The sequence below is a fragment of the Falco peregrinus genome, chromosome 4 (genome assembly GCF_023634155.1).
Source record: "Falco peregrinus isolate bFalPer1 chromosome 4, bFalPer1.pri, whole genome shotgun sequence".
Classification (NCBI taxonomy): Eukaryota; Metazoa; Chordata; class Aves; order Falconiformes; family Falconidae; genus Falco; species Falco peregrinus.
This window is the reverse complement of record NC_073724.1, coordinates 17749728-17774862: the sequence shown is the minus strand read 5'-3', so window position 1 is coordinate 17774862 and position 25135 is coordinate 17749728. Positions and strand designations below refer to the sequence as shown.

The 25135-nt window shown below is 35.7% G+C and overlaps 1 protein-coding gene across 1 annotated transcript in view; it reads right to left on the bottom strand.

Annotated features, from left to right (window-relative positions):
• The window catches only part of NCAM2 (neural cell adhesion molecule 2), a 308946-nt gene that overhangs the window by 22406 nt on the left and 261405 nt on the right, over positions 1 to 25135 (bottom strand). Inside the window, exon 15 of the mRNA XM_027795129.2 lies at positions 19416 to 19596. Within this exon, the coding sequence (XP_027650930.1) occupies positions 19416 to 19596 (181 nt within the window). The remainder of the gene's footprint in view (positions 1 to 19415; positions 19597 to 25135) is intronic.

Genomic DNA, 25135 nt, shown 5'->3' with positions numbered 1-25135 from the left:
TTGCCAAGATAAAGATCTGGAGAGGGGACAAAGAAAAGGATACAAATCCAAACAGCAACCATATAATGAGAAAAAAAACCACCAACAAACAAACCCCAAAACATAGCAAAATCAAAAGCGTATACTGGAAATGTTATAGAATTCCAGATAGGTAACATGCATCTATAATACAGGTCTATCCCAGATATAAAAATTTACACAAATACTATGAGGTGGGTGTTGGAAGTACAAGTATTGCAAATACACAAAGGATAGTTCTTCATTTTAGTCATTGCAATTACTCATTTGTTTCCAGATGATTCAAAATGCTTCCTTTTTTTATTTTTTTTTTTTTTAATTTTGGGGATATAAGTACATTCAAACTTGTACACAATAAGTGGAAATAATTTCTCAGTTGAAAGCAGCTAAAAAAGCCATTTGTCTTAAAAATAATTATGTCTGATGTCTGTATTTCACTGCCTTTTAATGATTTGCATTTTCTTGTATTGAAAATGGACATATATAAATTGTGGGACTTGCCTAACTTTGCTCACTGCCTGTCAAAACATCTTCCTCCTTCATTTTCCAACAGGAAATGTCCAAGAGGTGTTTCCACAGAGCTGTTTCCTCCACTCCTTCACGGTGGCTGATCAGAATGCAAGGACTGTATGACACCCACCAAATCTTACAAGTTACAGGCACCCAGCATGAACTCATACCCAGCATTTTCATGAGAATGTGATGATGCTGGAAGACTATATTAATTAGAAGAGGAACCTTTTCTTAGCTTTGTACAAGCACGTCCCATTACTAAGCAATCCTGTTCCTTACTGAGATAAAAATCATGGCAGACAAAAAGGACTAAACAACCAATGATCCCCCTGCCCCACCTAAACGAGCTCCTATAATGTGGCTGCCACAGCCAGAGCTGCATGAGCTGCTTTTAGCAATTTAAACTAATAAAGCTTGGCTTTTGAGCCAGGTAAGTGCCCAGCAGCTACATGTCTACCTTCAAATAAAATAAACAAATCAATACAGTTGCAGCATCAACTTTTAAAAAATTATTATGATTCTGTGCAACATTTACTGGGGTAATATACGATGCAAAAGAGACCGTGACAGTAACATTCTTTTCTATCCCATTCCTTAATACAAAAAGATGCTAACAAGGCTATAATTGACATTAATTTTAATGCTTTTTCTTCCGGAGTGATTTCTCCTGTAACTTTCTGGTAGGACAGATACTGCTGTAGGGCAGAGTACAAGCACATGAGGATATGTGCTCTGTACTGCACGACTGAGTAATATGTTCTGACAGATACGCTTGACACACAGCTTTGAAAAATAAAGGGGACAGCATTACTGATCCTGATGTAACTAAATAACTAAAGAGAAGGTTTCCTCTAACTTTCTTCTACCCATATTTGACATATCTTCATTGTCTACCATCTCCAACAAAATCTGAGTCTGATTGCAGTGGAGTTTCAAAGGTTTCACTGGCAGCAAGAGGAGCCATAAAGAAGAGGCTGTGTACCATAGAAAATGACACACAGAAGCAACGGGCATTCATAGTTAAGGGAGCCTGTGATGCCACCAGGATTATCAGATACAGAGATGTGAGCCACTGAAATGAAAATATGTAAAATGGTATCTATCAGAAATGTTATGGCTTTCTAAAACTTATCTGAGTGAGGGAGCTTTTCTTTAATATGGCAAAGAATGTCTTTCCAACAAGTTTTCTGGAATTACTTTTCCCTCTAAAATTTACAGGTGAATTTTTTATTATGACTCTTTCTGGGTACTAAGTAGGACTTGACTTCTCATTTACTTTAACGGCACTTTACAGCATTTTTCACATAAATGTGTCTTAAAAAAGACATAAATTAAAATAGCTAAATAAAACAAGTGTTGTAATACAAATGGTAGCTTGAGTGTTCCTGTCAATAATGTCTTGTCCGCATCCACTGAGGGATAAGAAGGGAATGGAAAGAAGGCTGTATTACCTAGACAAAGTGTGCTGCATTGTGAAAATATTCTTTGTAGCTGTGGTTTATTATTTTTTAAGCAAAGTTTTCAAAAATTATCCTGGCATCATCAAACTACCCATAAGCAGCCTTCAGAAGCATTTGAACATGCATAAATAGTTATCAGGAAGCTACATCCCCTTTTTCATGCATTTACTCAGTTACCGTAGTAAAGAGCATTTTTTTACCATTGCCTGCTTCTATGGGAAACCCCTCAGAAAAGCCTGCAGAGATCTCAGCTCTTCTGTGTATTGAGGGGGCAGATGTTGTGCAACGACAGCAGCTTTGTGGAGGTTTTGGCATCAGCTCTGCACCCAGGTTTTAGAAGGTTATGGGGAAATGAATAAGTTTCTGTGTCCCAGTTTCCTCCATTAACACTGACAGCAGATTTACTGAACACGTCTCTTGGAAGATTTTTTAAGAAGCTGCGCAGATCAATTAAGATTGACATGGGTATTGAAAACATACACTTACGTGTGGCTACAGTACTGCTATTGACATAAAAGGATAAATTATTTTAATTGTGTTATTTAGGATAATTCAAAATCTCACTGTGCACATACCACAGAAATCTGAGAGAGTTTTGCATCTTTATACTGGGTGACAGCTGTAACCAGAGCACTGTAGTCAGGAGACCTGTAAAAAAGCCAAACTGTGTTCCAATTGTATTTGAATTCATAAAATATTTCAGGTTCGACAGCACTTCCTTTTAGCTCTAAAAGACATACATAAATACAAGCAACAGTTTTGAGAAACATTTATTGGAGTAATATTTTAAATGTATAATTATTTTATAGCATTAGCTACAAAAAGAGAAGTTTAATGAGTGCTGCCAGGATACAGTGCATGTTTTTACTTGAAATAGTTACACTAGTAAAACCACAACTGCCAGTAGGGTTGTACTTGGTATAAAAATGTCGTGTACCATTCTAATTTCTCCCAGTATTAAAACATCTGCCTTTTGGGATACAGTGGATTCAAGCAGGCAGATTAAATCAGTACAGATCAAGTGCTCAGACTGCATATTTATACAGATATTTCACATACTTGCTCCATTAATGGAGTACCATGGCAGCCACATAATATGAACCAAACTAGAAATTGAGGAACTCTAATTTTAATGATTTTTTATTGTTTAGAGGTTTTTTCAGTGTGTGGGCTTTGCTTTTTTTTAATAGTCACTACTGGATAAAACACTGAGGTTTACTATTGAAATATTGATGCAACAATAAAAAATCTCTTCAGTTACAAAATACATAATGTAGGCAATACAATAAACCCAACATTTATCAGTAATAAAGAAAATACAGATAGGAACGGTTTAAGTCAGTTTTCTTTATTACAAAAACGAAGACAGAAGTTGCATAAACTAAAATGAACTTTGAACAACAGATGAAAGACGCACAAAGTTACATACATTTCTTGACACTTTGGAAAGATGCTGAGGGACATTACAATTACACTATGCAGACATTCTTCAGGGAAAATGAAGAAAGATGACAGAAAATACTGCCTGCATAAAAGAAATCAGTGGAGCAAAATGGTAGTGAAACAGGAATGAGATTAAAAAAAAAATATGTCACCGTTTCACAAATGAAAATAAACTGCTTTAAATCCAGATCTTTTTCTTGCCTTTCATACTGTTTTTGAAAATAGAAACTCACAGGAACTGCAGTGCTTGCAGTATTTTTAAAAGTAATTTTTCATACATTGTATATATTTTCAAATGTAATTCTGTTGGAAACATACACTGGGTAAGATTTACTTTGCTTGTTTTACAGCTCGCTTAACATGTAATATAATCAAAATTATATGAAAATAAAATATTAAATAGAAATGGCCTCTACAAAAATGCTAAATGTAAAATAGATATACAGAACTATTAATAAGAATATCATACATCATAATGGAACTATGGTGACAAGAATTTTTACTACAGTTTCTCAAGACTTTAGAACAGATAAAAATGAACAAGAAAAGGTATTCCTTGATCTAGCTCTTGCAAAACACCTGAACTTAACATAACTGTCAAGCATACAGCTTCCATATAGCTACTCTTTCTAAACAGGCAAAGTTGCTAGTTGATATTTGACACATTGGCTTTATTAGGACGTTGTCACTGGCATTACAAGGAATAAGATTTTCCTTGTGAATTTTCATCACTTATACAGTAAGCCTGATAAATGAGTATGAAAGGAAAACTGGAGAAGCCTTGTACGTCTGGAGAAATGGGATGGATTAAGTACAATGTGGTAAGCTCTAATGAGTTCTAGATGCAGCTAGCAAAGATTTTGGTGATGCCATAGACTTCAGAAGGTACATTTGTCTTGGTATTGTTTAAAGTACTTTCTAAAAGTTACAGGTATTTTTCCTGTCCTCCTAAAAATCCTGAAAAAAATAATCAATTAGAAATCAACATTCTGGACAACGAATAGAAGATTGGAGACTGTTAGCACAATCACAAATTGTATACGAGTCTCCATTACCTCCTTTTTTTTTGTTTTAAATTGGTTTGTTAGGTTTAATTAGTTAATTTTAAATTTTCACACACATAAATGGAGCTATTAAATTTAGTGAATGAGGTTTGCATGCTGGAAAAATAATACATGGTAAGACCCAGAAATCTAATTGAGTATTCATATTGTTACTTATGTAATTAAACCACTAGGTCTGTTTATCTTATATATTTTTCATATGCACATCATATTTTTTACATCAGTGCTTGGCCTCATACTTCCATCAAAAAATAAATGGAACATTATATTGTTGCTTGATAACAGTATGCTTTGTACACCTCATAAAACCTTTTTTCCAATGTATGCAGTATATGTGTCTTTTTCTGGGCAATATTTTTCCTATTCAGCTAGACAGCAATTTATATTCTAACAACCCGACTGTAATAAATGAAGGATCATGTGTGAGGTTGTATTATGTAAATACTTGGAATCATAATAATTTGTAAATGTTAGTAACTTGTCAAAACACTGGAAACAAGAAAGACAACAAGTAAAACCTCATTAGGAAAGAAGCCAGCCTTAGACTCAACAGTTTGTAAATCAAAACATGTAAAGAATAATATTCCTTATTGATATACTGCTATATCACAGAACAGTCATTACCCTTTTTAAGCTTCTGTGTCACCAATTTGGATTTAAGACATAAGTTCAGTGTAGACTATTTTAGAACTTCAGTATTACAGACAGTTGAATATTAGCATTTCAAAATATGTGACAATGTTGAAAAAACGGTAACATTTTACACTGTCAATCATAAGACCTAAAATCCCTTTTAAAATTACTACTTTTAAAGGAACAAATTTACTTATATAACATTTAAGTACTAATGACAGCAGAATAATAAATTCAATTTATGAAGACATATTTATCATTTTAATACAGTTTAAACTACAATTTTAAATCTGCTCAGTCTATACCTACCAATTATAATTTAATTTGCAAATGTCTCTTCACTTTTTCTACATTCATGTCTGTAGGAAGACAAGATTTTAAAATCTTCTGTATCTTCCCACAGATTGCACAAAATATTGTTAAATAATCTTGCTCTCATTGTTTTTAAAGACAGAAACATTCATAAAGGGAAATACAAACAAAACCGTATTAGTTATTCATCTCAGGAGATAAATGACAACCCAAGGACATCCTCTTCCTCTTTCTCTTTCTCATTACAGAGGTTTTGGGACGCTGCCCAGAACTGTCTGGCTCTGCTGTCATAGAATCCCTGTAATACCGGATTAACTCATCCTCTTTGGACTCTAATGGGAAGAGTAGGGCCAAAAGCAAAGGATCATATTCATACTACCTGATAAACTCAAAATGCATAACATAGAAGAATATAAAATGGAACAGACCTAAAATTTCTCTCATTTAACAGTGTAAACTTATGTAGTTACCAGCTGAAGCTACTATCAGTTTGGAAAAAGGTAAGTGATCCAAATTTTTCTCTTTATCCCACTGGCATTGTGACACTGAGGATAAAAGCCAACTTGTCATTTATAATGTATATTTAGCTTCTAAAATTTCTCAAGGCTTTTCATTAGCTCTTTCACAATATGTTTGGAGAGCTCACAGTCGATCAGTCTCTGTGCCCTAATTCCTATCTGTCTTATATACTTATCTGCAATGTAAGAATTACCCGTTAATAGATTTATAACTGGTGAAGAGAACTTAAAATGTCTCACCAGAGTAGGAAAACGATTTAGAACTTTCCGTTTTTCTTCTTTTATACATACCTGTGTGTATCTATATATATAGTCTCCTGTCTTGCTTTATTAAAGAAGTAAGAATAAAGACAAATATATGACAAGTAAAATATGTAAGAACATATTTAGTAGATTTTAAGGTTTCAAATTTTCGGAAATTAGGAAAATGGTGCAAAAAATACCAGAATTGGACTGTCTATTCAACCTTAATGAGATCCTGTTTTATGTTTCATTCCATAAGACCATATAGTTTTACTCAAGACCTTTCAATCCAATGTCATGTGCTCACTAGTTCTGATTGTATCTGGAATTTGGTTTTCTTTATTATTTGGAACAGCACTCTAACTCTATTGTGTCCACAAGAGAAAATTCTGTGTCCTTATATGCATCCAGTCCCTATCTTAAAATGGGATCAGAATGCAAAAGGGATGTGATTGCAGACAACATCCTCTCAAAAGAATTTTATGCTCCCATGGCCCAACAAGGAGCTCTGGTGTTTATGCACCACTGTGCTCTCACAAACTCATAAAGAGCTCCCGGCAGCAGATCATGGTGTGCTTGTGCTGATGCACACTCAGGGGACATCAAACTATTCACTGCTGACGTTCTGAATTAAGATTTTCAGGGCCTTCTAATGAGGACAGACTTGGGCAGGTTTATTCCCCTCCCCCCCCCCCCCCCCCCCCCCCGCCTTGGGAATACAAGGAACATCTACATACTGCATATTTGCCAAATCTCAGCTCTGTGATCGTAAGTAGAGATGTACTCGCAGTTCTTTTGTTTGTTACCACAGGAAAAGAAATACGGAAAACAACGAACATTTTCACTGTTTTAAAGTTTTGGAAATGGTTAGAAAAATATGAAGCATCTTGCAAAAGTTCCTGCCCAAGGTGATTATTCTCCTAAAAAAAATTCAGCATAAGAAATAGCACTTGTCAGAGTTATACTCAATTGAAAATATGTTCTCACACCTCAAAGCTTTGTAAAACTGTTATGTGTAGCTAGCAATTCCAAATCCTCTGTATCACAGTATAAAAAGTTTCATTTAAAAACGTAGTTTAATGTTAAGATCCCTATCCTTCTTTAATTATTGTCTGTAAGTTCAATAAAATGCTTAAACATTAAACACATAAATAGTTTTTGTTATAAGCATAACACTTATAAAACTAAATAACAAAGTCAATGCATAAATTCACATTGTGCATGGAAAAACAGGTTTTCACCCAACTGACTCTGACTGGGAACCCAAAATTTAGCCTTTTACAAGATTGGAATAGAAATTCTATCTCTTCACCATACATGCCGGGCACAAGTCAATGTAATTAATTTCAAATTAATGACACGGCATTAGGCTAAAGTACTAGAGCGTAGTGGCAAGGGCTGCAGATGAAACAGTGGCCCCACTTAACACAGAGAGATTTTCTAGAGATCACAATGAAGCCAATGTTTTTGTAATGGCATTTGTTTGAATTCCAGCTACTTCATTACACAAAATATGTAATTTTTTAAAAAAGTATTTCTGTCAATTAATTAAGTCTTCAAATTTATACACATACATCTTGAAGACATCTTACTTGGGACGCAGGCCAGTTTTCAAAAATGATTGTTATTTGCTGTAGATAAGAAGAGTTTTTATTAATGATGGTTTAAAGTAGACTTCCAAGAATAAACTGAAACTGGCAAAACCGACTACAATCACTATTTCTATGCTTACATGGGTGAAGATACATAAAAACTTAAATTTGACCTACTAATTTCAAAGTTATAAAAGAAGCCCTCAAAGAAATTAACTGGGGGGGTGTGGGGGGGTGGGTATCAACATATATTGTTAATTTATTATAAATTCTTAAAACAGTTAATTCTGCCTTAGCCCTAAAGGGCATTGCTTTCTTGGGTTATTCTGTATGCAACAGTGGAATGAACCATAAACTTAGTCAACTACAAAAATTCAAAAATCAAATATATGCAGTAAGATGTCTATGTGGACTCTTACTAAATTAACTTTTTTTCTGAGGCTTTGTATACATTGTTCTAGTTGCAGAGTTTCTAAGCTATTCTTTTAACATGTGAAATAGGGAAAACTAGTTTTCCCATTCTTTAATAAAGGTTGAAATTGAGCTCCCTGGAGCTTCTAGTCCAACATATGACATGAAATGGAATGTGGCACCATTACAGTCACAAGAAGTGAGTTTTGTGGGTAGAGATCTATATTATGTGCTGAGGCATGGCTGCAGAGAGGCATAGAAAAAGTATACAAAATGAAATACTATGAACTAAAACAATTCATAGATTATAAATTAGGGAAGAAATGTTGGTTAAAACCCACTAGAAAGTACAAAACATCTATATTAAGCATACAGTTTTAAGTACATCATGGAAGGAGCTAGTATAAGCACAGCTCTGAAAAGGATTAATACAGAATAAAAACACTCTCATGAAGGACCAGTTGATGGTCCACCTGGAAAGCTGTGTGACTCACAATGGTAAAGGTCTCTGCACAGACTTGTAAACACAGTTGAGAAAATAGAATCAAATAACATTGATCAAATTCAATGTTACATTCTCCAAGTTCTGTCAGACAGAAGAGCCACGCATCATCTGTTGCTTTGTCACAAAACTTACAAGGTTTCCAAAAAGACAGATGAAGAATCTTGCATGCACAGAGTCAAGTAATTACGCTATTTAGGATATTAACTAGGAATGGAAACTTTAGAAGAAATATAGAAAAGTACATTTTTTTATACAGGTCTGTGTTTATTTTCCTGTAAAAATAAAATTAAGAGGGAAAGGAAGAAAACATATTGCTTGCCTTATCAACAGCATCAAGACATGCACCAGAAACTTATGACTATAATGAAAGAGAAACCAGCAGCATTCAGCTGCAGGGACTGGCCTCCATTTTCACGTCTAGTAGCTTCAGAGCATCTATCTGTGTGGATAAGAATTGTTACAGAAAATCAAGAGTGTGAAAAATAAGTAAATTTGAGAAAAAAAATGAAAAAGTTGATAGAACACAAAAAATAAAGTATCAAAAGGAAAAAAGGTGACAGTGGGAAAGAAAAAAGATTAAAAATAATTACATTGTGCCAAAGACAATGACCTGAAAGACACTAATAGAAACATGAAATTATGATTAAAGTGTGGATGAAATGGCAACCATTGAAGCACTCTGAGCAAATCTGGATAACAAAGTACTCAAATCATAGAAAAGGTGTACCTTAATAGCAGCAACATGTGGTTCTCCACAGAGGTCAAAGTGGTAAACTCTTTGGTCTAACTATAAAAACATTTATTTAAGCACTTAACCTGAGGCATGCAACCAATTCTTGTTTCCTCACAAGATTCAATACTATTCAGCCAATGCCCAACCTAAATACAATCTTTCATGTGTCACTCATGTTAGAGGTACTTGGAACTAAGGAAACTACAATGCAACATCTATCAGAAATAGTGACTATTTGGAGCAACAACAAGCACCATAGGCTGAAAGCAGAAACTGTAAAAAAGGTCAAGAATTACATAAAAAGAAGGTTCTGATTGTGCGTGGGGATAAAGAAGAGAGAAACTTGTTTAGGTGCTTCTTCTTGCTAATAAGTTTATCTTGTTCCTGAATTATTGTAGGAGTCCAAATGGACCACTGCCAAAACTGGCATCAATAATATAGACAAAAGTCCACTTGAAATATGAATAACCAATGCAATTAGCACAGGCAGCTAGTCAATAGGTATTGACTTTAACCTAGGGCGGGAACAAAACAAAGTTGGTTTTCAAAACATGCAACTTACAGTCAAGCCCTCACCAGTATTTCTGGATGCAATCCAGTGCAATGTGCAATACGTGAAGCTTGCATATGTATTTTCTTTTATTTATATTGAAAGTTTACTTTTTGGCAGAAAATACAGTCAAGTTTATAATGTTTAAACATCTTAATCTCCTTGACTGTATATATTTTTTTTTTCAGCTACAGTGACACAGTAATTACATGGATAGTGATTAATACCAGTGTTAGCCTACTGTTTCAAAAGAGACTTGAAAAGAAATGGAAATGTAGAAACCTTTATATACTACGGACAATAACCTTGGTTACATCTTAATTTACTTACTTTAAAAAGTGAATTTTAAGAAATTGTAATGGAAGTAGATAAAAACTGTTCAGCTCTCACTTTCTAATTTAAACTGATATATCAGTTTCTTGTTATAATTATTAAAGCTTTAAAATAATTTATTTAAGGTTAAAATCAGTGTAGAGGATGATTTGTGACATCGTAGCACAATACATTGGGGTATGTCTCTGATTCTAGAGAGCTCACAGTCTGAAGAGAAAGGCAAGTAGTGGATAAATTGTTATCTCTTTCCACAAATATATGACCAAGACATGCAGAATTAAAGTGGTACCCAAAATGAAAGGGGTTTTAGGTTTTTGGATTTGTACCTTTTAGGGTTTTTTTGCATCACACCTCAAATTTAGTTTAAATCATGGAGCTGTTATTTTGCAAATATGTTCTTGTGGCAAACTTGCCTTCGGTATGTGGATGTATAATGTTTAACTAAGGCACTATCTTATAATACAGATTTCCATGCTCTTGCACAAATATACATCTGAGTGTAGACAATTATCAAGCAGAAAAGACAGCAATATAAATAAACTAAGAGCTGTTATAGACTTTACCCCATCCTCACTCATGTACCTACTGTGGTGTTTTTAATGATACAAATTTTACAAGAAATTATGACTGTTAAAAATTCATTACTGGTTCTTTTTATTAAGAAACAGTTTGGTTCTTATATTCATAGCAAAAAGATTCCTGACACATTAAACTTCCACAGTTATTTTAATAACACAGCTTTTCAATTTTTTTAGAGAATATATCTAACAATTTAATCTTTTAAATGGCACTTATGTTTTTTTTAATTATAAAGCAACATAGTGTCAGCAATTACTTATAATAAATATTCTAGGCAAATAAGAGAACCACACTTGAGAAGTGTGGCCTAGCACTTCAACATTCAACATCTACGATTTTTTTCTTTTTTACTTATAGCATTCAACAAGCTAAGCAGACTTAAATCACAAGGTAAAAATAGATAAATAAATAAATTCCTTTTAAAGCAAAAGTTCTGTGAATACAGGGTGGCTCTTTGAATATTATTAGTTTTTTTTCTAGCATTCTACTGCTTTTCTAGTACACAGTGATAGTGAATTCCCATGACAGCTGTACTGTAAGTGCTATTTTATAAAAATAATGTTGGGGGTTTTTTTTTGGCCTCTGACTATCTCTGATGCAACTGATAGTGTAAGCCTTTCTGATTCATATAAAATAAGTTCTATCAATTTTAGTAAGCCATTTCTATCCCTTTTCATGCAAAACTCGTGAGTATTTGCAGGGAATGGAGCAAACACAACTCCTTGTAGCCTACAAGAACAAATGCTCTATCACCACAATGTTCATCTCCAGGATCTGATGAGCAATGGTTCTTACTCAGCAAATTCTAATACTGGCTTGCAAAGCAAAAGCAAATAGATTTTGTGGGGGCTGTCATCTTTCTGAAGTTTTGGATATTGATTTATCTGATTGGTGTGATTCCTACCAACACCTATTCTCAAAGCACGAGATCTCAAAGACACACTTAATCTATTCACTCAACCCCCTTCAGAACTTCAGAAAATAATTTTTTTTTTTCTTCCAGTATAGCAGTACATGATGAAGACCTTGATTTACACTTTTATCTCAGAATTATGATCTGAACAAAAGATGGATGAAAGCCTTCATTTTCAAGGTGTGGTTTTGGAATAGCCTTTTGGAATATCCTTCAGCCCATGAGAAAATGATGCAGGTAACTTCAAGAGGATAATGCTGCCGCTCTTCTTTGCCTTGGGAATATGATGAGAACTACTAGGAGACTAACACCCTAAAGGCTTTCCTTTTTGACTACTGTATTCTGTTCTACATTTTAGATTTAGCTAAAAACCTAACTAGTTAAAGCTGTAGAGATAGGGTAAGGAATCTTTTAATGTATGAAGCAGTACACAGACCCATCATGGTCTTAGAACTTCTGATCCTCAGAATGGAAATTTTACCTTTGGAAATATCTTCACACTCCTTCTGTGCTTTTCTTTTTATTTGTTGGTTTAAATTTATTGTTGCTAAACAAGTCGGTACAAAGATCGAAGGTCAGAAAGTTACCACTACTTTTTCCCGTTATTCCAATTGTTAAAAGTGTGCAAAATTTCTAATACAATATTTTCCTTGCTGAGCTACAAAGAATTTTATTTCTATCCTCAGATACCTATTTTAAAAACTTTACAGGAATGTACTATTTTTGAAGCCTCTGGCAAATTCATTGAAATTGCTAACCACATTCAAAAGTTATCAAAAGACACAAACTCATGGATGTTTGTGCAGATATACAGACACATATATGTGGACAGGTGGTGTGGTCACAAGCCATAAGTTGAAAATCAGGCCAAAATGCTATTCCTGAAGAATCACTACATAATATAATTCTACAGTTGTTTTCTCGAGTTTTAAACAGGAAATTTAAAAGCCACAAGTGATGACTTAGTCTTACCTCAAGTAGCTACTGGCAGCCTTTCTCGCTTTTTCTATGGAAAGAGACTACATAAAAAATTACTTCTGAGCCCCACAATTCTCCTAATTTAACTTTTAAGGATGCAACATAACATTTCCTAAAACTAAGAATAAGTACCAGGAGCCAGCTGCTGACATTACCTCATAGCTAACTCTGCCTCTGAATGTGGTCCTGTTTTGAAATAGCACATTGTACCTGGAAAGGGCTTCTCTTCAACCGATCTACATATGATCACTAATGGTTAATGCTGGTTATCAGCAGTTCTGCAAAATGCTCAAGAGGGAATATGTACAGTCTTCCTTGTTCATTACCCACAAAATTGTTGTCTAAAGTTAAAAAAAAGACACTCAGTTTGTATCTGCAAAAGCACATGGGTTACTGATTGTGTACTGAGACAAAAAATACCAAGAATATAACTGAAACTCGGCCTGGCCTGAAGAATGCTGTTGTTCCTACTGAAGTGGAAGTGAGGAAGGAAAAAAGTTTTATGGGAAGAAGAGCTATAAATAGAAACCTAGAAAATAAACATAACAGAGAGATCATTGTCTTTGGAAATCTAAGGATCTGGAGATGTGAGGAAATTCTTGAGCAAGGATTGGGTCAGAAAACTGGGTACACATAGGTCCCTAGGTTCTGATGGCATGCGCCCGCAAGTGCTGAGGGAGCTGCCATTGCAAGGCTATTCTCAATAGTCTTTGAATGTTCATGGAGATTGGTAGAGATCCCTGAGGATGGAGGGAAGGGGACCTTAGAAGGGGCAGGAAGGATGGCTTGGGGATCTACAGGCCAATCAGCCTCACCTTAGTCCCTGGGAAGGTGATGGAGCAACTGATCCAGGACACTGTTTCTAGGCACATGAAGAACCACTACATCAAAAGTAGTCAGCACTGGTTCACGAAGGCAAAGTCATGCCTGACCAAGGTAACCTGGTAACCTCCTATGATGCACTGACTGGCTTGGTAGATGAAAGGAGAATAGTGCATATTTATGTTGACTTCAGTAAGGCTTTCGACACTGTCTTCCATAAGGTCCTCATAGAGAAGCTACTAATATATGGGCTGGATAAGCAGACTGTGAGGTGGAATTGAGAACTGGCTGAATGGCTGGGTCCAGAGGGTGCTGATCAATGCCGTGAAATCTAGTGGGAGGACAGTGATTAGCAGTGTACCCCAGGGGTCAACATGGGGTCCAGTCTTGTTCAACATCATGAATGATTTGGATGATGAGGCAAAGCATACACTCAGCAGCTTTGCTGATGACACAGATCTCAGAGGAGTGGCTGATACACCAGATGGTTGTGCTGCCATCCAGACAGACCGCAAAAGGCTGGAGAAATGGGCTGATACTTCAAAGGACACAAGAACTGTTCAGAATGAAAGTTGATTCATAGTTCTGGTAAGTAAAAAAATACCACGTGTTTTTGTGGTGGGGTACAGAACAAGAATGAAGGCGGCTGCTTTTTGGCTTCTCTTAGCTGATGCGTTGTCAGGGTCAAGTCAACCTTTCTGGAGAAAAGGGAGGTCGTGCCTCCCTTCAGAGCTAGGGAGACTGTGCCCCGGAGAGTCTCTGGCAGCTTCATGTATCAGGGTGAAGGGATATGAGAGACAAGGAGAACACCTGCAGCAAGTGTCTGTTGTTTAGCAGCAAAACATGACAAGAACAAAAACTTAAACCAGCTACACAGATGAGATCAGAATTTATTTCTACCCAAAAAAAGTCAATTAATTGCTTAACTGAGAGCAAAATGAAAGAAAAAGACTTTCCCTGAAAGAAAATTTTGAGCACCACGGACACTTATTTCTATTTTTCTGTACTTAGTCATTTTCAGTTTCTGGATGAAAAAAGCTCATTATCCCAGCTTCTATTCTAACAAAACCCTGTGTGTGTAGTTCAAAAGTCCTATTTTGTCTATTTAATACATCATAAAATGCACATACACAAATTCAAATACACTTATACACACAGACACCTGAAGCATAGTTAAGAGTTCTTTTTATTTTTCATTCACTCTGACACCACTGGAGATCCTAATACTGCATTTTTGTAAAAACTACTGATAAAAATCATGCTTGGCATCAAGAGCATTATCTTTACTACTAGTGAAGATGAGAGAAAATACCACAGATTGTCCCTCTGCCTATTACTCTATGATTTTAAGTACTGATGACACACATGCATTGAAAAAAAAGTAAATGAGATGCATCAAGGATTAAAATTATTTCAAGGATGTTAATAAAAAAAAATATTCTCACAGTTCATGCAGTCTTGGAAGTTAAAAACACCAAACCAACCAACATCACAAAGTGAGAGAAACAGGTCTAAGGGCTTCTAATTATCCCCAAATGCTTTTCTCATTTTCCCACTGTTGCTCTAAGTCATGAATTTATAATGAAGAAAAAACCCCTTATGATAAAACACAACTTGCAACCATTTTTAATATATCTACTTGCCTTCCAGAGAAACAGCACTGACTGGATAAAAGCCTTTGGAAGGCAGCACCTGCATAAATCTTCTGCTGCTAATTTCTGAAGAGATATCTAACACCTGCAGAAAACATCCTCTTTTAACACCTTCCATTTCATCTTCTTTTAAGATTAATTTAGTGTAGATGTGTTTGCAGGTTGCACTAGTAATGGTTAAGAATGACAGCTGATTTGGACACTTTTGTACCAGCTGAACAGTACAAAGACAGGTTCTCTATCTCTGGTCTTCTGAGAAAGAGTAAATAGGCCCATAAAAATGGGCAGTGGTGTCAGCTCTGATGGAGCTCAGCTGTTCCAAGTGACACCTAGTCAGAGGGTTTGCTATGTCTGCAGACGCTAGTCTGCACTGTCCTAACGTTGATAAAGAGCTAAGAGCTAATAGCTAAGGCACACAGCTCCTTTGAGAATCCCCTTTTTCTTACTGGACTGGAAGCAGCTTAACACTATGGAGAAGCAGAACAAAATGTTCTAAAATATCACAAAGCAGTACTTAACATCTGATAAAGATTTCAGTCAGAGGCAAGTACACCAATGGTAGAGTTGCATCTGCCTGCAAGTACTCGCAACTAACATCCCTAGTGAGATTTTGGAATACATAAAATACTACATCACTCTTACTTCAAAGCATGATTTTGAAATAGATGCTCATATGCCTAACAAAAAGGTGAAATACAAAGATGAAATTACTGACTGAAAAGAATAACTCAAAAAAGTAGGAAGTAAAATTAAATATACAATAATGTACAGTAATGTGTATATATTTTATACACATACATCAATATATTTATACATATATTTACTTAATGCGAAGTCTTTTAAGTGTATTCAAAACAAAGTTGTCAAGAAGTTGGTTTGCTGAGTATTTCTCAAACTCAGTACAAGGTTCCTTTGGTAAACCCTTCAGAAAACCAGGCAACCTTTACTAAAAGGATTACAAATTCTGAGGAACTAATCTTAAATTTGAGTGATTCAGTGAATGAAGACTGTGTTGTAGGCCTAGGAGCAGAAATTACAAAATCAAGTACATCTGTAGTTGGAGGCTGCTGAGGCCAACCATATGAAAATTTAAAGGAACGTCTGTCTTATTTATACATCTCACTGATCCCAGACAGCAATTCGCTGTCTCAAGCTCCTTCCTAGACCTAAGACTCTTAACGGAATATTATCATATCGTGTTATGATAGAACCTGACTGCCAGCCAGGAGCTGGTACTTGCACACTTCCCTAGCAAACAGAAGTTGTGGATTCAGTGCCCACAGGAGATGTTTATTCGCATAAGTAGAGTTTTGGCTTCCAGTCCCTGCCCTCAGGGATTACTACTTCTGCCTTATATCCAATGGCTTTCGAAAGCACAACCAAGCACCTTCTGCAGCAATCAGAACCAAAGTTTTATTTCTTGTAATCACTCCCATTTCCCTGGTAAGCACTTATCAAAGGACACCAAATGTATCCTTGCCTCCATCTCTCTCCAGGTCTCTGATTTATTGCATTAGATGGCACACATTTTCACCAGAATAGTGTGTTAGGTATAATTACCCATTATGATACTTAGGGGATCCCAAAATTCTCTTGGATAAATAGTATCCATGAGATTGCATACATAGGATCTACAGATACTTTGGTTTTTAATTACATTTAGAGCAAGACAGAAATGCAGTTCAGCTGAAATGCCATAGATCTGGGCACACACTGATGAAGACCTTCATGAGTCCTAGCAACTTTTCTAATAATTATATGAATAATTGGGAATCAAATTTCAGTCATTAGAGGCTGTTAAGTAAGCACAGGATAGGTGATGAAGATTTAGTTCAAAAGTCTACCTAATTTCATTCTTGTTGCCTACGTCCTTTGGACCTAGCAGTGGATGCCGAGCTGCCAACACCTAAGCCTCAAAGCAGACAAACAGTGCATCATCCGAGTTGACCAACTGATAGAAGAATTACTCTGCTCAAAGTTAAGCATTTTATACACGTTATCTATCAGGTTTTGAAAGAGTAGGTTCATACTTTTGCAACAAAGTGTTATATATATTATATTGCAATAATATTATGCTATTTCAAAACAAGATAAACATACTGACTCATGGATATGAACATAATGCTGCACTGATTCTAAGTGCCTTTTGACATACTTTCAAAAATTGCCTACAGAATATTCTTATGATGGGAATTTCACAGTCTTTTCAGGCTTTGCGAAAACAGTTGTCAAGGAAACTAATTAGTTCCACAATCATAATTGCAATAACGATTCATATAAAGAAGGCCTGGTGTTAAATAGTGTAACAGACTTCTTACTACTACTTAGAGGTTATGGGGGAGCACTGAATGGAAAAAGCCCCTAAATACCTATAAAACTGTGTTCAAACAGAAACAATCTATCTATCTTTGGAAACTAGATTAATTAAGCTGCTTTTTACGTAAATGTCTAGAGGTCGCCTACATCACCATTTACAGAGGCATATCATGTTTCTCTCAGTTACAGCATCTGTGGCAGTAATACGGAACACTTTAATTATAACAGGTTGGAGTTAAGCGTGCACTGCAAAACAAGTAAGATTTGTGTTTCAAATACAGAAAATTGAAAAATGGCTTATCCCTTCCATTTGCCTAAGCAAGGTTTTATCTGTTTTTCTACTTGACAAATATTTTTGTTTACTTGGGACAAGCTTTCTTACATTTCTTTTACCCTTTTCTTTTTTGATCATGTAGTGAAATTTTCTTCCTGAATGATGGTAATCACAGGGCACTATCTGCTAAAAACAAGTACACAGGACCTACTGAGGCTCTGAATTTCAATCAAGGTGCAAATCAACCCTTCCTACTGCAATTCAAGTGCATAAGCCAAATATTTGTATTAGAACTGGATCTGAACCTATTAATGAATTAAGAAATTAATTAACAGATGCAAGTAACAATGATTCCAATATCAACAAATTACTATGGGATATTAAAAAAAATAACTTTGCACAGATCTTGAGATAATTTCCCTGAAAATATATTTGAGGAAAACTTTTAATAGACAGAAAAAAATTAGTTATTTCAAATTTTTCCAATGACACAATAGTCTATGACTCATTCAAACTCTTTGCCACTTTACTGAGATTGACGCTAGTCAGATGCTGAGGTAGAAACACAGATATTTATATGGTTTACATTTTAATATATTGGATATTACATTTGTTTGGTGAGATTTTGATTTGATTCTAATACTCTAATAGTTTAAGATAGAGCATACAGAAAATACTGTTAGAGGATTTTGCACCTGTTTTTACAATGTAATGATGACACATCTAACTTGGAATTAATTATTAAAGATATCAACTCATAATTTACATTAAAAATTTTAAATCTCTTCCTCATAACATTCACTTCAGAAAAATAAAAATTACCTGTAATATATCAGAAATTACCATTATATTTTAAGTTTATTGCAAATGAAATAATTTTGCATTGATGAACCAAAATATAACTTTGCATTGGGAAGCATTAAAATTTGATAGGTTAGTTATTGAGACACACTCACTCTTAACTACTATGCAGTTTTCCTGTTAAAAAAAAAATCCCAAACCTTCCTACTTACACACTTAAAAATATGAACAACATTTCTATAGATTTCAAAGCTTGTAAACAGGCCTAACAGAAGGCTGCATGCTGACCGTGTTAGGGTGAATCAGTAAGACAGTATCTCGACAGGACTATTTGAAGTCTTGACCTTATCGGACGCTAAAATACCTTTATTACCCGCGTGTCTTAATGCACATGTAGAGATCGGACTGTAATCAAGAATTCTGGCCACTAAATTACTTACAACAGACAAACAGGCAGTACAAGGCAACTTAAACATGTACAGCAGGTGTATCTTAAACACTGTATTTCTTGTTAACCGTCATCACCTGAGTTGAAGATTCAATCTTTGTTCTGCACTTACAAATGAGTTTATTACTAAAAGTGGGAAATGAGGTCCCATTTAAGGGTTTTGAATCAAGTTTTTGGATAGAGTATGGGATCCTGGGCTTTGTCAGTTCAAGACTACTTCAGTTACTGTATGTTCTGCTACACACATTAGTGTACTATGAATAACAATATAATTCTTAGAAAGAACACTCTAAAATTAACTTACCTGTAATAATGTTGGGCTTTGGTGGCATGCTGAATTCATACAATGTTGGTTCAGAATAACCCAGTCTGTTGGCAGCTGTAATTTGTACTTCATAACCCATGGTCCATTGAAGGTGCTCTAAGATGATGTGGTCTCTACTGCCCTGCACTTTTTTCTCTAGCCACTGGTCTTCCTTATCTTTCTGTAAAGATGCAAATATTGGTTTAAATTCTCAAAAAATCTTGTATTATTTGTCTAAACTATGTGTCTACATGATGCACAAAATTTATGAAATTTCATTTACAGAGGTTTTGAATATTCAAATAATCTAATTATGGAGTTCTGGGTACTCTAGGCTTTTTATAATTTTGACCACCCCTAATCAGTTTCCACAATGTGGATTTAGGTGTTTTTTAGGCAATCCCTTTTAACCTTTTGGCTTCAATTTATGCTTTGCTCAAATTCTGTTGTTTGCCTTGGGGAACAGCAGGATAATTATTTACAAATGCTGCTAAGAATAAATTCTGTAAAAGGTTTACTTTATATAGATGTTACAATTATATTTTGATCAATGTTCTTTAAAATAAACTTGCCATTAAACCCAAACTTGAATTGTTCATGAATGCAAGCTGTGCTTATATCATGCATTAGTTAGAGAAAGAAAAATATACACTAACTGCAGAAATATGTGGTACTAAAGTTAGTTAGCAAACCAGGTTGAGTGCAATGACATAAACACCATTGAGAAAGTATGCAGTCCTACCTCTACGCTGGTGACAGCATAGATGTAAATCATTAAGACGGTGTTCCAGAGAAAAAAACAAGAGTTCTAATAATTCAGATATTTATCTAAGACACTGCTGCAAAGGCAACAAATGATGACTTCAGTTGCAACCTTAATTCTGCCATTTCATAGATCTGGAACACTTGCCTTTGTAATTTCTCCTTCTAGTGCATAATATATTTAATTATTCTTGATACAAATGAGAATTACAAAACTAATAGGTTAAAAGGATAAAACAATATATACTGTCAAACACAAACCCCATCTTGTTTAATAGAGTATCACTAACAGTAAGAATCCACGCAGTCCTATTCTTACTAAATACTGATGTACAATAAAGTGGCAAGAACTACGGCTGAGAGGCAAATCCTACCCATCCAACCCATACAAAAACTCAGACGTAGTCAGTGGCCGTAACAATTCTAGGAAAAAAACCCTTCCATTACAGGGAAGTATAACTTTTTGCTGCAGACTATTAGGCTTCTCAGCAGCTTATATTTAGGCTCTTTGTTGAAGCATCTTGCTCTTGACTGATACAAGTGCCAAAGAAAATAGCATCTAAATTAGACAGTCAGGGCCCAATCATGCTCCTTATGTGTGTTTGGGAGTTGGATTTTTTTTTTTTTACTCCAGTGTTCAGAAAATAGAGTGACAGACTAAAGTCCCTTATGTGCACTGTTGCAGTGAATTATTTGCTATCAGTGCTGAGTGTGATGTTTTTTCCATACTAACTTCACCTTTTCTTAACCTCTTCCTTGCTTCTTCTGTACTGACATGGGTACTGACAGATGACAGTCCTGGGAATGATTAAAATACAGCAACAAAACATTTCAGAAACATTTGCAGCAAGGTGAAAATGCCTACCTGGTGTAGCAGTAGACCAATGAAAAACATCAGAATGGTAGTCACAATAGAAATAATGAAAAAACCTAGACACACTGGAGTAAAAATAGTTTACTCATCATACAGTGAAACTGGTATTTTCTGTCCAGGATATCTTCCCATATCCACATGGATAGTCTCTCTTGCAATCATCTGACATGCCACTGAGCGAATCCCCCTACATTTACATTTCACTGACTGAACCCACTTATCACTATATCAAACTACCTTTACAAAATATATTTTTGTATGGGGCTTCTAAAATAAAATGGATTAATGCTGATTGCAATATGCATATGCTTCTTAGTAATATTAGGAATAATAATGTTACACAGCAACATATTTTAATGGCTGCTTAAATTGTTGAGGTTTGAGAGTAGTTAGAAAAAATAATAATACACCTAGATTCCAAAGAATATCAGCATAATAGAAATCAGAAGATCCACACATGGTCTTGGTGTGTGCACATACAACCACATGAATACACTGGGGAATTCCAAAGGTGTTCAGAATCACAAGAGAAAAAAAAATACACTGAATTGGAAAATAAAGATTTAGGCTAATATGGTTCCTGCAGGTGGAAGAGACAGCACTGCAAGCAGATATATAAGTATATTTTGAAAAAACCCTTGTCCTGGTTTCAGCTGGGATACAGTGTTTTTTTTTCTTCTTAGCAGCTGGTGCACAGCTGTGCTTTGGATTTGGTGTGAGAACAAGGTTGATAGGACACTGATGGTTTTGGTTGTTGTTGGGTGATGTTTACACTCAGTCAAGGACATTTCAGTTTCTTGGGCCCTGCAAGCGAGAAGGCTGGAGAGGCACGGGAATTTGGGAGGGGACACAGCCAGGACAGGTGACCCAAACTAGCCAAAGAGGTATTCCATACCATATGACATCATGCTGAGTATATAAACTGGGGGAAGAAGAAGGAAGGGGGGACATTCCGCATTATGGCATTTGTCTTCCCAAGTGACCGTTACACATGACGGAGCTCTGCTTTCCTGGGGATGGCTGAACACCTGCCTGCCCATGGGAAATGGTGAATGAATTCCTTGTTTGGCTTTGCTTGCATGTGCAGCTTTTGTTTTTCCAATTAAATTGTTCTTATCTCAACCCCTGAGTTTTACATTCCTTTCTGATTCTCCTCCCCATCCCTCTGGGTGAGGGGGAGTCAGCAAGTGGCTGCATGGTGCTTGGTTGCCAGCCAGGGTTAAACCATGACAATCCTATAGAATTATATGTGATGAATACAAAGAGCTTAAGATTTGGAAGGAAAACTATAATGGTTTCTGTATGAGGCTGCTCTTCTGCAGACATAAGAATAAGTGAAAAGTTTCAACTGAAGCCACCTGGGTGGATTGAGATAAATGAAATGAAGTCTAAGCTCTGAGCTCAAAGACAACAAAATGTTTTACGAAGAGTGACAAACACAAGTTAGGAGTAAGAAGAATAAAGAATGTATCTGGAAAGCAAGTTGTCTGCTAAAGACAAACAGATGAAGTCTTCCAGAATAGTCTGCTTTTGGCATCTTAAAGAAAAAAAGAAAGTAACTGCAATGTCCTTCATTATAGCTCTTATTTCACACCCTTTTTCACATACTTTTTACGAAGTAGAGCTCAGTAATGAGTCCAGATTTATTTTACTATTAGTGCAGAAATGGAGAGGGATGAGAACACAAAACAAGAATCTTGTCAGTTAAATCTTCCTACAAATCTCCCTGTTAGTGTGAAGACCCTTTAATTGGTAGCTGAGCAGAAAGTAGAACTGGAAAAGAACACTCCAAACTTTATTAGGCTGTTCTGCTATTAATACTGCTTAAAAGGTACAGAAAGCTCTACATATGCAGTGTTCTACAACACATGAAAGAAGCTTCTAAATCACAAACTACAGTCAAATTTCATGGGTGAGTTAATATAGATGTCTTCAACAATCATTTACTATTAGCAGTTTTATCATTAACATCCACCAACAAATGCACATTTTCAGAAATTGTAATTAGATCTGCAACCTTAGAGATTAAACTGTTCCTTTATTTGCATTTCATTTTGTTTCATATAACGCAGAAATACTCCTTTACAGAAGGTCACTGATGCTGTGAGACTGGCAATTTCTGGGACTGTTAACTGCCCGCTTCCATCACTCTTAAGCCTTAGGTTCACACTGTCCGCTTCCCAGTATAAGTCCTTGCTTGAAACAAACCTGTGACAATACCAGAGACTAATGACACTACAAAAAAACACCACCCAAACCCAAAACAAATCCCAAACCAAAAACCTCACCACTCAAAAAACGCAACAACAACAAAAAAAATCTTAACTTGTGTGCACATTGGCTTTAAATGCAAGCATCAGCCAATTTTATCTCAGAAGTGTCCAAGAGCTAGATTTATAAGACAGCTGTGAGCAACCTAAGCACCTAAATACCCTGACAAAAAAAAAAGAGTAAACAAAGAAGTGTGAAATTCTAGTCTACCAGGACTTGGCTGCTTCTCAAAACTGAGGGCACCTCTAACAACAGTGGAAGTAAAGCCAATCCACTGTTTAGGCACCTATTCACTAGTCTAGAAAATAACATCTCTCTAACGTTCATTTTACATCCTACCCAAGATCACATTCTTTGGGAACTCATAAAAAGTGAGGAAAAGTGATTAACCCCTTTCAACCCTTCCCCTTATTCTCCATCTTCCCTAAATTGTTGTGCTGAAAGTTCAGTTCAGACAGACTTGTTATTATGGTGATCCCTACGATAAAAAGCGGGCAGAGATGCCACACTATCTTGAAAGCTGGCAGGAAAAAATATCAAGAAATCCTCACAGAAGACAATCTGATATTTTAAAGCAGTGACTTCACAAGTATTCATTACATAAGGATGCTTTGTAGGTCTGGTTAATATAAGACAAATACCGAACAAAGCACAAAATGGTGAATAATGTACATAGTGTTAAAATGCAGAGAAAGTCCAAGGAACTGGCAGGTGAAGTGGAACTTGGAGATGCAAAAACATTTAAATGTTTTATGGTAGGTATCTCGGAGTGGGAGTAAATGAGAAACTACTTTTTTTAAATGATTCATATTTGCAGAGGTTTGTTCTAGAACCTATCATAAAGGAGCAAAAATGAACGCAGTCCTCCATTGACACAGTCACACAAGAGTGAAGCACATAGCATATCAATCAAAAACTCATCACTGCCAAAATTCAGAGCATTAATACTAACACTGTCACAGGTCAACATGGTGAACAACTTTTAGGCCTGCAAAAACTAACTGCTCCTCTAACAGTTCCTCCAAACATAAGTATGAACATAAAAGGTAAGTTAAATACTGTTACTGTTTTTCAAACTAGGATTTTAGTATTTTTTTCTTGCTTCTACCTAAAAGTTCATAACCATAAAGATGGATATTTTTATTATTTAATTCTAATTCCAAATTTTTATTGAAAATTGGCCTGCCAGGGAAAAATTAAATCTATCTTCTCCCCCTTTTTTATTCTAGCTTACTGTTGGCATTCTATGTCCTGAAAGTATAGAAACAGAATTCCCTTTTCTAGTCACTTAAGAAGCTTATTTCAACACTTGCTTTTTATCCCTTATGAAGTAATTCAGAATATGGTACTAAAATAATATCTGAAGGCTGGGAACAAATCTTTTCAAGATAAAAGAGTGATAGATATTTGCAGGGAACAGTAGGCAACATTATGTACCAGCACAAATTCACAATTGCAATACATGCAGCTGCGTAATATCCATCACAGTCAAAATGCACTTGAGTGGTCAGCACAAACTTTGGCTTGTGATCATCATAATCATATAGCGATTATTCCTGTATGGTGATCACACACTGCTTGCATGCTGTTTCTGGTGCTAAGCTTAACCTGTGCTAATACCTTCCAAAGGCTGCTTTGGAGCCTGCCTTTCTCTTGCAGGTCTGTGCTGGTCACTCACCTGTCGTGAGGTGCTGTGGTAGTCTGTCCCCTGTATCCCAAGTGCTCCTTCTTCCTGGCCCTCCTTACCTCCCCACCTTCCCCTTAGTCTGTATAATCTCTTCAACCCTCCCCTCTAGCTTTTAGTTTACTACTA